Source organism: Dermacentor variabilis, chromosome 7 (genome assembly GCF_050947875.1).
Source record: "Dermacentor variabilis isolate Ectoservices chromosome 7, ASM5094787v1, whole genome shotgun sequence".
NCBI classification, from domain to species: Eukaryota; Metazoa; Arthropoda; class Arachnida; order Ixodida; family Ixodidae; genus Dermacentor; species Dermacentor variabilis.
Window position 1 is genome coordinate 76,947,136 of NC_134574.1, and position 12,435 is coordinate 76,959,570.

Consider the following 12,435-nt stretch of genomic DNA (forward strand, 5'->3'; position numbering starts at 1 on the left):
TTGTAGACTGGCTCAATGATCTGGATTACAGTAAAAATTGCATCAGTGTTGTTTCCTATACAATTATGTGACCCGCCGACATTGAAACATTTCTTTTTTCGCCTGTCTACGAGCTGTATTGCATTTAGTAGCATAAAATCAGCTGGCCGCATCGGCACTTAGATTCATACTTGCGTCTTCTTATCTGTTAGTGCTGCACATATATCACTTTGCGTGGCCCCGCTAATCGATATTATGACGAAGTGCGCTTAAGTAGGTCATGTAATGTGTAGACATAACCGACTGGGGCCCGTATTACGTAACGATTTTATTCATTTTTTACATTCTTCTTTTCCTTAGCCACTGGAGCATAACGTCCCGCATCAGTTATCGCCGGCATTAGTCACACACAAAGCGAAGCACATATACATACACTAATTATCGTTCTAGGTTTCTCAACTAATTAACGGAACAGTTTTCGGGGTGATAATCCATGGATATCTCGCATTTTCATGCTGCAAAAAGGGTTCTGTTAGTGGGATATTGCGCACGCTTCCTCATAAATGCTCTCTCCGAAACGGCATACGAAATTCTCACGCGGCATGTTTCAGCAAGTGTAGTCGTCTCTTTTGGCAGAAAACGTTCATATACGTAGGCCGCGGAGTTTTACCCCTCTTCAGCATCCTTGGAGAAATACTTACATGAAACGTGTTACTTTTTTTAAATAAATGAACGTCCTTGACTTCGATAACACCATAAGAAATACCGAGAAGCCTCACCTGCACCATAAATAGCAAAACCTCCTCTACGAACCAATTTCGTTTTCGTTTCGCAGAAGGTATATGTGTTTAGAAGCCATGACGCAGGAGGTGGTCACGTGGGAACACGACATCAGGATGTTTTGACACTCGCTCCGGCTCGATCGGGTGTCTGTTACGCTGCTACGCGCCCCAATGAGAGCAGCATAGCGGAAGATCGAGTGAACCCGAGCGCCTGCCAAACTTCGCGACCTCCAGCCCCCACGTGACCACCTCCGGCGCCATGACGTCTGAACGCATACGTCTTCTGCGAAACGAAAACGAAACAGGGCCCGTATTCACAAGAAGAAGTTCTTACGCTAGAATATTTCGTAAGAGCAAAAGCTGTCCAATAGTGACAGCGAGCATATTATTAGTGAAGGCCACCGACCAATCAGGAAACGGTCTTACGAATAGTGAGTTCGGCCTCTGATTCGTACTAAAGCTGTTATAGTAAATAATTTTTTCAAGAAGTTTCAAGACCAAGGACCTTGATTTCACGCAAATTATCAAAACTCGTAAATGTCTTAATTCACAACTAGTTTGACATAGTCTAAGCTCAACGCTCACCTTCATTCACGTCCCCCCTAAATGTGCTTCTACCGGTCAAACAGTGACAAACGGGAACCTGTTGCGGTGGCTGGTAGTAATTAAGGCGTTGCACAGCTAACGTGCTCTAAGCATAAATTCGCGCGATCAAACTGATGGGCGCGAAATGCAAAGACGCCTGTGTAACGTGCATTGAGTGCACGTTACAGAACTCCAGGCGGTCAAAGTTAATCCGAAAATCCGCCCTCTCCCCCCCCCCTTGTGTGCGTGTGAGTGTGAGAGAGACAGGTTGTTATCCGAAAGCGCATAATTGTCTGATATACGCGCTTTTAATAATAATTCTTCAGAAGCCACCATAGTTTGCGGCTCCAGTTCAACGCTACCTTTGTTGCAACAACACGTGAAGGCAGAATAAGGATGTCGTCATGGTACAATAGTTATTTAAAGGCGCAATATTTTCGGTGGTGTTTTTCTGGACAGAACAGGGAATCTTTACTTGAGCCGCTTACTACAACCTGATCAAGGCTCGTCAGTTTCAAATGGGCTTTATACCAGCCATCTTGTGCAAACGTAAAGCTTACGTTGCTTTCTTCTAATAAATTCGAACTTAAACTATTATTTGTCTCACGAGCGCACTTCTGGTTTCTTTCATCTAAGCATAGGCAACATTCACGTGATAGTCATGTCCCGCTCACGTTTAGAAACCACGGTTCTGCTGCGTATATCGTTAGCTTGCGATCACGCGATCAGGCATACGCGCCCACGCATGGAGCTAGTACTCAGCCGAGTTCGCGCTTTTCAGTTCTTTTTTTTTTTTCGTGCACCTCCCGCCTTGCAAATCTTTGTAGCGCAATCCCTTGCTAAAGCCAACTAGCTCAAAGTACTGGTTCTTCGACAACGACTTCTGCCGCGTCGATATTAGTGACCTCCACTGTTTTGTGCGTTCCGTACCGTCAAGTGTGCGGCAAACAATGGAGAGCTTCAGCGTCAGCCGGCAATTTCTTTTTTCTCCGTTGGACTTCTGCTCCTAATAGGGGGGGGGGGGGGGGGGGGGGGGGTGCGGTCAGCGCACCTGATTTGCGCGGTCCTAGGCCCAAGAAATGTCGCTACTTGCACAGACGGTCAACTCCCGATATTCTCGCCATTCTTCTCTTCGGCAGCATGGTCGACGACCCTGTCAGGTAAAATACCGGAATTTCGAGGTTACTTTTCGCGAAAGCAGCGACGGTGGCGGCGGGTGGGGGGCGACTTCACAATGAGCAACGAGGGCCATCAGTTGTCCCCTCAGCACAATGTTCCGCCCACGTGCTGCCCCGTGAGCGGCTTAGTTCGGTGCACAGCGCGAACAGGACGGCACGAAGGCAACCACGATGGGAGGCGGTGTTGCCACGACGACAGACGGGGTATATGCGGCGACAGTCGACCGCCTTCTTGAAAACCCTCGGCGTCGGAAGATCGCTCCCCCTCTCGCCAAGGTTGCTGCTGCCTGCGACGAACCGTCCTTGGGGCGCGCCAAGACAACCCGCACTCGCGCGCATAGGGATTTTGAGCAGTCGACGCTCAAGTTAATTTCACCTCAAACAGATGACTTTCGCGAACGTAACACAGCATCGAAGCTGCCGCTACGGTCAAATGTACGATAACAGCCCCCACAACGTAATGTTCGACGTTTTTAACTGGTGGTAAATTGTAGTGAACTCATATTTGAGATAGCCAATTCCACTGCATTTCAACATTCGAAAATGCCCTCTGACGAATTTTTACCGCATTTTATTCTACAAAAAAAAAAATAACTAAACCAGTGGGGCTACCTGTTGATGCCGCAGTGTCGGCGCTGGACGGATATATGTACTTTAGGAGCAACCCTGTCGAAATGGGGTGGGTATTTTCATTAAGCAGGTTTCCTCATAGCCTCCTCGGTAAGTTTATCGAGGAGGCTATGCTTTCTTACATTTACGTCACCAATCCACCAGCCGTCCCTGAAAAGCTGCCGCGCCTGCGAGCTTGCAGGGCAGTTCCCCGGCCATGCGGCTGACGGACTAGCACCACGGCCGTTCGATGAAAACACGTTACTTACCGAGCGGCCTGCTTTCCCTTGCCGACTTTCATATTCTATTTCTTTTTTTTTTCTCCCCTGAGGCATAGATGATGTCTCCACAGTCGGTGGGAACAATCACGATGCTTTCTACGGCTACTACTTAATCTGCTTATGAGGCAAGCCGTAGTGAAGAATTCCGGAATAACTTCGACCACCTCGGTTTCCTTATCATGCACCTAAATCTAAGCAAACGAGTTTTTTTTTTTTTTCATTTCGCTGTCATCAAAATATAGCCGCCGCAGCTCGGATCGAACTCGCGACTTCCAGCTCAGCAGCTCAACTTGGCTACCGCGACGGATAAAATTATTCTTTGCGCCAGTACAGTATCCTGGCTAAATGCACATAAACAGAGAAATTATTTTCTCAGCTCCCGCTGCACTCAGTTTCGGGAGGTTTGTTGCATGTAAAAGGAAACGTTAAAATATAGTGAGTGTCGCAAGTGAATATGTTATCGATGCCGTCAACTAATAGAAAAATCATTCAATATCATATAATTTTAAGAAACTCGTGTACCAAGTTGTCAACTCTAGCTCATAAATAATAAAATGATAGCATGACTGTGGAAACTGCACGTAAATTGGAAAAAAAAAAACAGGCGTTATTCGTGAGTAGGACTTTTCCAAGCCCTCTAAGCTATTGTAGCAATTCCATCGTAAACTGTAAACTTTTATTACATTTATCGTCATTAGATCCCATCTCAGCGGTAATTTAATGAACTGCGACATCTGTCTGTGGTGCAGAGTTACAGGCTTATAAACGTCGTGCTTCAGTTCGATTTTCTTTTTCTTTGGCTTACCGATTGCCGACAATTTTCGTAAAACCTTCGCGGCCCTAAATCAACATTCTAATTCCTACAGTCAGCAGACTTCAGCCTGCTTTCTTAAATGCAACACATTTGATTCGACTTTGTTGAGAATATTTCTAAATTTTACATGTATTTTAGTAGGGAAATCGCAGTTATACCGAAGCTAAAGCTTTCTCTTAAAAACTACTACTAATGCTACTCACTACTACTACTACTACTACTACTACTACTACTACTACTACTCATAAAGGATAACTATGTTTTCAATTACGAAATTGACAATGCAAGTTTGTTGGTCAGAGATACTGAATCGGGAATGAGTGTAACGCAACACACAGACGCAACAAAAAGCGACAGGCGTAACATTTTCGTTTACCTCTGAAAGAATAGTGTGACCTGCTAACAAAGCATCCTCAAAAGCTTCTTTTTTTCTTTTCAGCACGCTACAATCAGATTGCGGTCGTGAGAAAATTTTGCGCTATGACACCGCGTTCTCAGATGCACTGCAGTGGGCGGCGCCTTTGAATTATGCTTCTCGTAACAGGAGTACTACAGCGTCTTTCACAGTGTGGTGGCGGCCTCTAAGCGGGCCCCAGGCTTAAAACAGGCCGCAGCGCTCGGCATGGCGCTACCAACCTATCAGTCGCAATATGTTGCGCAAGTAGGTCATCTCTGGGATAGACGTTGCAAGGTATCCAGAACGGCGATCTAACAACAAAGGTCACTTCAATGCTTGCCTGCACGGTTCCGTTAAAATACGTCATCAGTAAAAACAAAAACGAGTTCAAAAATATATACAGCAAGATTTTTTTCACCCTTGAAAGGCCCCTCACCAGGCCCCATAGCAAATTTTGGTTATACGCTGGAAGTTGTTACGTGGCCGCAAAAAAATTTTCAAATCGGCTTATCAATAGCCGAGATAAAAATATTTCAGTGCCGCGTATCCATGGTTTGAGGAGGCGAGCTCCACTGCCAAGCGAGACACTCTCTCCACTCGCCCCGTCTAGCCTCGACAAGCGACATTCCTTCCCTGCGTTTTCCCATACTCGGAGCTCGAGGATCCCGCGGCCCATACGTCACGGGCCCCGCCTTCATCTTTTTTTTTTTTTTCTGCTCGCTTTTTTGCCTCACGGCGCATTTCCGCTGACGACGTCGCTCGCGAGCTGTTGTGATTGCCTCGTTCGCGTAGCGCACGAGGACGGACACCTGACTAGCTGTATAAGTGAGTGCCACACGAATACTGAAGTAGACACAAGCGTATAACAGAGCATGATCCCGCGTTGAAACACGGTAGAAAATGACATAGTTTCGGTGTCTGCGAGCGTGACTGCACGACGTGGAAGCAAGCAGATGAAACGGAAGTACATCTCTCTTGCTGCGGTGTGAAGTAAAGCAAAAGACATTTAGACATTCTATTTGTGTTTTACTATTTCTATAAGCTTTAATTCGTCTATTGAAGAAACATGTTACACAAATAGCAGATGTCGCCTTGAATAATTCTCGGAGTCACGTGTCACCACGAGTGACGTCACAGCGCAACACGCGTACGTAGGCGCACTGGCACGAGAACGTCACCCTCCGGCTTGGAGCGCGGCGGCCGTGAGGAGAAGGGACAACGCCATTCGGTTTGAAATTGCAGACCTTTCTGCGACGCGTAACGATGTAATTCTTTGCAGATATGATCGTTATCGCCCATTGTATGGTCTTCGCCTGTCAGCTCAAAATGGCCAGACCTGGTGAGAAGCCATTTAAGCATGCTGGTTTGTCGCATGGCTAGCACTGTTACCCCTAAACCTGTAAAATGATTATTATCCATGACAGAGAGCTCGAAGTATATATTAAATTATGGGGTTTTACGTACTTTCTGATTATGAGGCACGCCGTAGTGAAGGACTCCGGAAATTTTGACCACCTGGGGTTCTTTAACGTGCACCTAAATCTAAGTACACGGGTGTTATTGCATTTCGTGCCCATCGAAATGCGGCCGCCGTGGCCGGGATTCGATCCCGCGACCTCGAAGTATATATGTTCACCTGCGATGAGAGAGGCCGCATAGCTGAAACTGCCTATTCATTCTCACCGCGTTGGGCGCAGCAAACTTATCGCACGAGAGTTGGACAGCGGTAGCTGTTAAGGAGAACTTCGTGCGGGGCTACATAAACGAAAACAGCGCAAAAAGAAACCAATAACTGAAACAGCACAAGATATGGAACAAGAAACAGATAGACAATCAGCACAATGTTTGTATCTCTTTCTTGTCAATTTTTTCGGCACTGTATTAGTTCACTGTATTAGTTCAAAAGTAACTAATAAAGTTTAGTTAAGGCAGTTTTCCTGTCGTCTGTCGCAACTCTCATAATGTGTCGACATGCCACAGAAAGTCACCGGAGAAAAAAGAAAATTTAGTTTACCGCAACAACGATTCCATCTTAGGCCTTAAAGCGACTCTAAAGAGGGACAGAAAATAATTTAAGCGGTATTAGTAAACAGCCTTGCAAAGTTTCTATTGAAAAAATTTAGAGATACACTCTTTTTCCCGAGACAAGGCTTGCTATATCAGGCAGAAAACACGCATCAAGGAAAGACGGGTGGCCACTCCTCTTTGAAGTGCTAGCACGAGTCCACCGGTGATGTCACAGATTTCGATGGCGTCTGCTTGGGTCTAGTTAATTTTTTTTTTCTGTTAAGATGAACAAATTGCGTTATAAAGAACCCAGAACCGAACTTAGTAAGCTTTCAGAACCTTTAATGCGCCGTAGCTGCTCAAACACTAAAGAACACTTTAAAATCCATGCACATTTAACAGTCAAAAACAAGAAAGGAAAAACATTATTGCGTGCCGTCTTAACTGGCTCGCATACCAGAATATTAGTATAGAAAAAAAAATTAAAGAGGACACCATGCACGGCTATTTTCGGGGTTATATAGATGCGCGCAAGTGCAAAGAATTTGGCAACCACTTTTCATGAGGAAAAACATGAATGTTTATTAGAAGTTGTGTTCCTAAATAACAATGCAGCCTTGAAGCTGCGTTGGAGTCGCCAAGTCAATAAAAGCATTTGTTTCGCCTGTAAAATTAACAACAATACCAGCATTCGTCACTTCAACAGTTCCTCTCTAAGGACGTCTGGTAATTTCTCCCTCGAAGCCGAGTCGGTAGCACAATGTTGCCCACACACGCTGGCATCGCTTTCTCGGCTATCGACCAGTCTTTTCTTATTTTTTTTCTCGCTCTCTAAAATTCACACTCTCAAAGCACGCGTACAGTACTGTTGAATTGCTATGACAAGCGAAAACGCATTTTTTTTAACATTCCTTTGGCATTTAGTTTGCACAGAAAGCCACTTAACATAGATATTGCACAAACATGCTTCGCGGCATAAAAACAAAAGTCGGTTTGGGAACAGAACGTAAGGCCTGGCTCACGCAGCTATCTGCGTGTATTAATGAAAAACGGTGTATATTGTGTACCTAGAAAAGAGCAAAACAATCATACGAGCTCGAACCAGCGATACTAAGACAACCCAGTGAGTGCGCCTCGTCACAGAAGTTCCTTGCACTGTGTTGTTGATGAAAATCTCAATGGTAATGCACACCCGGTGGCCTTACCGTCCGTTCCTCTCAACATCTTTACGTCTGCAATATAAATATAAACATTTTCTCGCCCGGTGGCCTAACGTATCGCCGTATTACACAGCCCCGTTCAAGTTCTTCATCATTGTTCGGTGACTGTGATTCACTTCAGCTCCATTCACAGCACTGCCTTTATTTTTGTGTGCCGCTTTACTTCACTGCGTGTATTCTAGCCAAAGGAACATGGAACTTAGAAGTATTTTTTGGGCAGCAACTAGAGGGTCGTTGTTTGGATTATTTCATGGCGAGTAAAATACTTCACTTTGCCCATTAATTTGATACGGCCTTAACTTGCTTTATTCGTAAACAAGTTCGTTCCAACTCGGCAGCTTTCAATTACTGGTTTGTAGAACGCACGTTCGCAAAGTTAGTTTTATTTAGAGCTGTACATTTTGTCTCTCTTTGCATTAAAATGCAATTCGGACCGTTTATTCTGAACCTGGCCCAAGAGGTGAAGTGTTTAAAAAGTTATGAAAATGTAATAGCTATTAGGTACGCAAATATAACCCTAGTAATAGGTTGTGGTACGATATTTATTAATTTACATTTGTTACTGTAGGCCACTTACGTATTTTTATGTGCTCTAGCAGTACTTGTGCTTTTCACATGGCTTAGCCATTGCAGTGCGTGATCATTGCCAAGGAATGTCCCGTTATGCCTCTCTCTATATCTCTCTTTCGTTATCACATAAGGGCTGACCGGTCCCGGGACTATGCCAGGTAGATATGCTTCCTTTATATGGGGAGTATTCGCATGGCGTAATGTACGCCATCTTCTAGTCCTATTCACAGCTTCCACTTAGCTGCTCAAGACAAGTGGATCGAGATAACGCGCAGATTTTCACTGTGCCGGCTGTACCATAATATGACTAACACGATGACGTCAGTGCCTACCCCCAAAGGGTCAATTTTTCAATATTCCGGTCATGTTATAATTGCGACCGTGTTGCACACACATGAACAAAGGTGACACATGTATAGAACGTAGCGGAAAGTACCAATTGCATGCTTACGTTGGTAACCTACCATCATAGACTAAAAATAAAAAGAATGCCTTTTCCTATAAGCAGTGCTTTTCATAGCTTCGCTTGCACCTAACTCTGCGCCAACAGCTGGGCACAAAGGGAGCGTGCTTCGTCGGTGTTTGCGAGAATTCATGACAATGAGTATTGAAACAAGATTCTCCTCTCGCTTAATATGGGAACAACATTCTCTCCCTTAGATGAGTGGATGGCATTATGTTCGCACAAGGGTATGCCACTCACGACTACAGAAAAAAAAAGGAAGAGTAGTAGCACCTGAGGGACATCACCATGCATCATCGCCAACGTCATCATTGGGCTTTTTCATGAACTCACGTGCGCGGGTGATACTTTGGCAAGGGCGCGATCGCCACACCTATCTCACGAGACTAGACCCGATATTAGAACTTGGCAGATTCGACGACGGCGCCATTTTAATACAGCACTCTTCCCGTTCCCCACCGTGTCCATGAGTTTTCAAGTGCTCCTTTTCGATTGCTTAGCACAACTACTATTGGAATACGGTCGCAAATTAACCCATCTGCAGAAAGTACAGACGGGACGAGCATCTGTACTCGCCTGAGCATGCGTGTCAAAGTGCGCTCCTCTTCATAGCAGCTATACGTTCTGCCGAGCAGTTCGAGGCGCTCTTAGCGAATCTGGCGCGTCGCCGCCGCGAATAAACGGCAACCGGCACTAAATAATTCTTTTAGCGGAACGATTAAATCTCGAAACTGAAACTCGAGTCCCTTGCAGGGAAGCGTTTAAGGACTTTGGACGATTTCTTTAAATATTATCACCACCACATCGATCAGCCGACGAGACGTCGGCGTCTGTAAATTAATAAGCGCACACTATCACGCTCAACGCTGTCAGCAGCGTCGCCAGCACGGCGGCGGCACTCGGCGACACCCGTTGCCACGAGACGGCCCCGCTGCCCGAGACTATCTCGTCCACGACGACGATCTTCCAGCCCACGTTGGGCGTCGTGTAGCTCTGGTAGTAGACCACGTCCGGCGTGCTGTCGTTGGGCATCCACGAGAGCACCGCCGGTTGGCCGTCGTCGCACTGCAGGCGCATCGTGTTCCGGAACTTGGGGAAGCTGGCGAACTCGTCCGCTTGCCGGGGCTCCGAGGTGTTGTAGAGCCAGGCGCAGAGCCGGCCCGCCGCGCTGGGCTGCGGCCGGCCCCGGCGGTCGAACTGGACGCCGGCGTAGATCTTGACCCCCAGCCTCTCCTGCTCGGTGAGCCTCGCGTAGCCGCCGGCGGGGCTGTCGGTGATGTACAGCGGGTGGTAGTACCGCGCGTTGTGCGGGTTGTTGCCCCCTTCCACGCGGAACGTGTACGCGTGGCCCCGCTGCACGTGAATCTCGGGCACGAGCACGCCGTTCATGTACCAACTCTCGCCGGGACTGCTGCGGCCCGTGATGCCCATGTAGCCCTTCCACAAACCGGCCGGCCCGATCCTGGCGACAAACGTGTCCACCGCTTTGTCCCGGATGCGGAACGTGGGCCAGGGATCGGGCTTCTTGCGTTTCTGACCCGTGATGAACTCGAAGCAGTTGTCGGCGGCCTCCTTCCTGCCGAAGTTGATCTTCAGGTTGCCCCTCGGGAACATGTGGTGGAACGAAGGTTCCTTGAACTCGTTGTACTTGCCGATGGCCCAGACGAGGTAGGTGTCGCCGTCGGGGTTGAAGATCTGGTCTCCGTCGTCGTCCGGGTTGAGAAGCGTCCGGCGATAGACGAAGCTTGTGAGCCCGTCCTTGCGCGTAAAAGTCAGGATCTGGTAGCTCTCTTTGCCTTCGACCTTCAAGTCGGGGCAGACGCCCCGGTAGCGGCCCAGCACGTTAGAACACGGGAACCTGTCCGATATGTTGTAGTCGACGGCGTTGGCGTAGTGACCGTCGATGTAGCAGACCGCTACATCCGCGCCCACCATCTTCGAAGAGTTGGCAGCGCCGCTGATGCCGAAGGCGATGTACTCGTCCTCCTCTATCTGCGCCGTGAGCTGGAGCGTGATGCTGCGGCCCTGGATCTCCCAGCGGACCTGCAGGATCGCGTGTAGCTGCTCGCAGTTGGGCAGGCGAGATTCGTGCTCCATCGATCCCAGCTGCGAAGGCGGGATGTCCTGGCCGTGTGGCACAATCACCGATCCGTAGTTCTCGTTCAGCTCCGTGTTCCACACGCTCAGCCAATCGATGTCAAAGACGGTCATCTTTCCGGGTAGCGTCAGCTCGATGGTCTTCTCCTCGTAGCGGCCGAGCGGTTCCAGGTACCCTTTCTCGTCGGGGACCTTCTGGCCCGCACTGTTCGGTTGCGGTCCGAGGCCGACCCAGAAGTAGGTGTCGGAGACGTTTCCGCTGAAGTAAAAGTCCGGGATTTGGATGGTCTTCGAATCCACTATCACGACGGTGCCGGAACGCACGCCGGCGCCGCGCCGGGAGAACTCCGATATCCGCCTCGGGGAGGGCGGCTCGAAGCCCTCGGGAAAGAAGATGTCGCCGTAGTTCGCGTGCTCCCGCAGGTTCCACACGGCGAACCAGCGGATGCTGGTAATCTTACGCCGGTTGGGAAGCTGCAGGTATATGTCCTTGTCGGTGTACGGCTGCAGCTTGTTCGTCTTCCCTTCTTCATCGGGAACGATGAAACCGACGTTGCTGGGACGCACGCTGGATCCGGCCCAGAAGAACGCGTCCTGACCCAGGCCGTCGTAGAAGAAGTTCTTGATGAGGATCGTGTACTCGTCGATGGCGTACACGTGACCGGACACCTGATGCGCGTACGTGTTAATCTTGCCGATGTAGAGGCCCTCGTGAGTGTCTTCGCACTTCACGCAGCCGAACAGCAGGCTCGCCGCCGTCGCGAAGACGGCCGTCACGCTCAATCCGCCGACCGCCGTCATCGTTGGCACTGGCGCGCGCACTGCACAAGCGGAGACCTCGAAGAGAGTATGGCGTCGCCGCAGCTAGCTTCGTTGCTTCCCGCACTGGCACGCTCACGCTCCATCTTTTCGCGCGACGTCGCCACTCGCGCGCACGTTTTCGGCTCGCATCACTCACAACACACCGCTGGCTCTTCTTATCCACGGACGAAAGCGACGATTAGGCGCGCGGCAGAACACCCACCTCGGGGCGCAAATATTCGGCTATCCGCGCTTTCACTGCTCGCGAGCGAGCGAGCACGACGGGCAGGGCAGGGCCGGGTGCACAGTCTAGCAGTCGCGGGCACGTCGCTGGCCTACATTCCACCCGGTTTGTTCCACTGCTCGGGCAAGAGCCTTCGCGAGGGGAGAGGGTACGTGCGCAGAGAGAAGGGGAGAGAGAACGCAGCCCGGCCGACGACGTTTCGGCTCGCTCGGAACCGGTATACCCACGGCCTCCTTCCCGCGGCAGGTTTCTCTCCTGTCCTTCATTCTGCCCCGCGACGCGGCGAGACGTGCTCCGTGGACCTGTGGGTTTCGCTTAGCACACAACCCTCGATTATAAGCTGGCGAATTAGACACCGCGTCGCAGCCGGGTGATGCTGTGCGCGGTCAAGATTAAGAAGCGGTTGGT

The 12,435-nt window shown here is 49.1% G+C and overlaps 1 protein-coding gene across 1 annotated transcript; it reads right to left on the minus strand.

The window, feature by feature from the left end:
- Nucleotides 1-7,121: 7,121 nt before the first annotated feature.
- LOC142587545 (protein Skeletor, isoforms B/C-like) lies at nt 7,122-12,121 on the minus strand. Its single transcript, XM_075698625.1, has one exon. The coding sequence runs from the start codon at nt 11,781-11,783 to the stop codon at nt 9,723-9,725; it is 2,061 nt and encodes a 686-aa protein (XP_075554740.1). The 5' UTR covers nt 11,784-12,121; the 3' UTR covers nt 7,122-9,722.
- Nucleotides 12,122-12,435: the final 314 nt, after the last annotated feature.

What these genes read in the sequence shown, in the direction of transcription:
- LOC142587545 (XM_075698625.1), bottom strand. Translation starts at nt 11,783, where the DNA reads ATGACGGCGGTCGGCGGATTGAGCGTGACGGCCGTCTTCGCGACGGCG.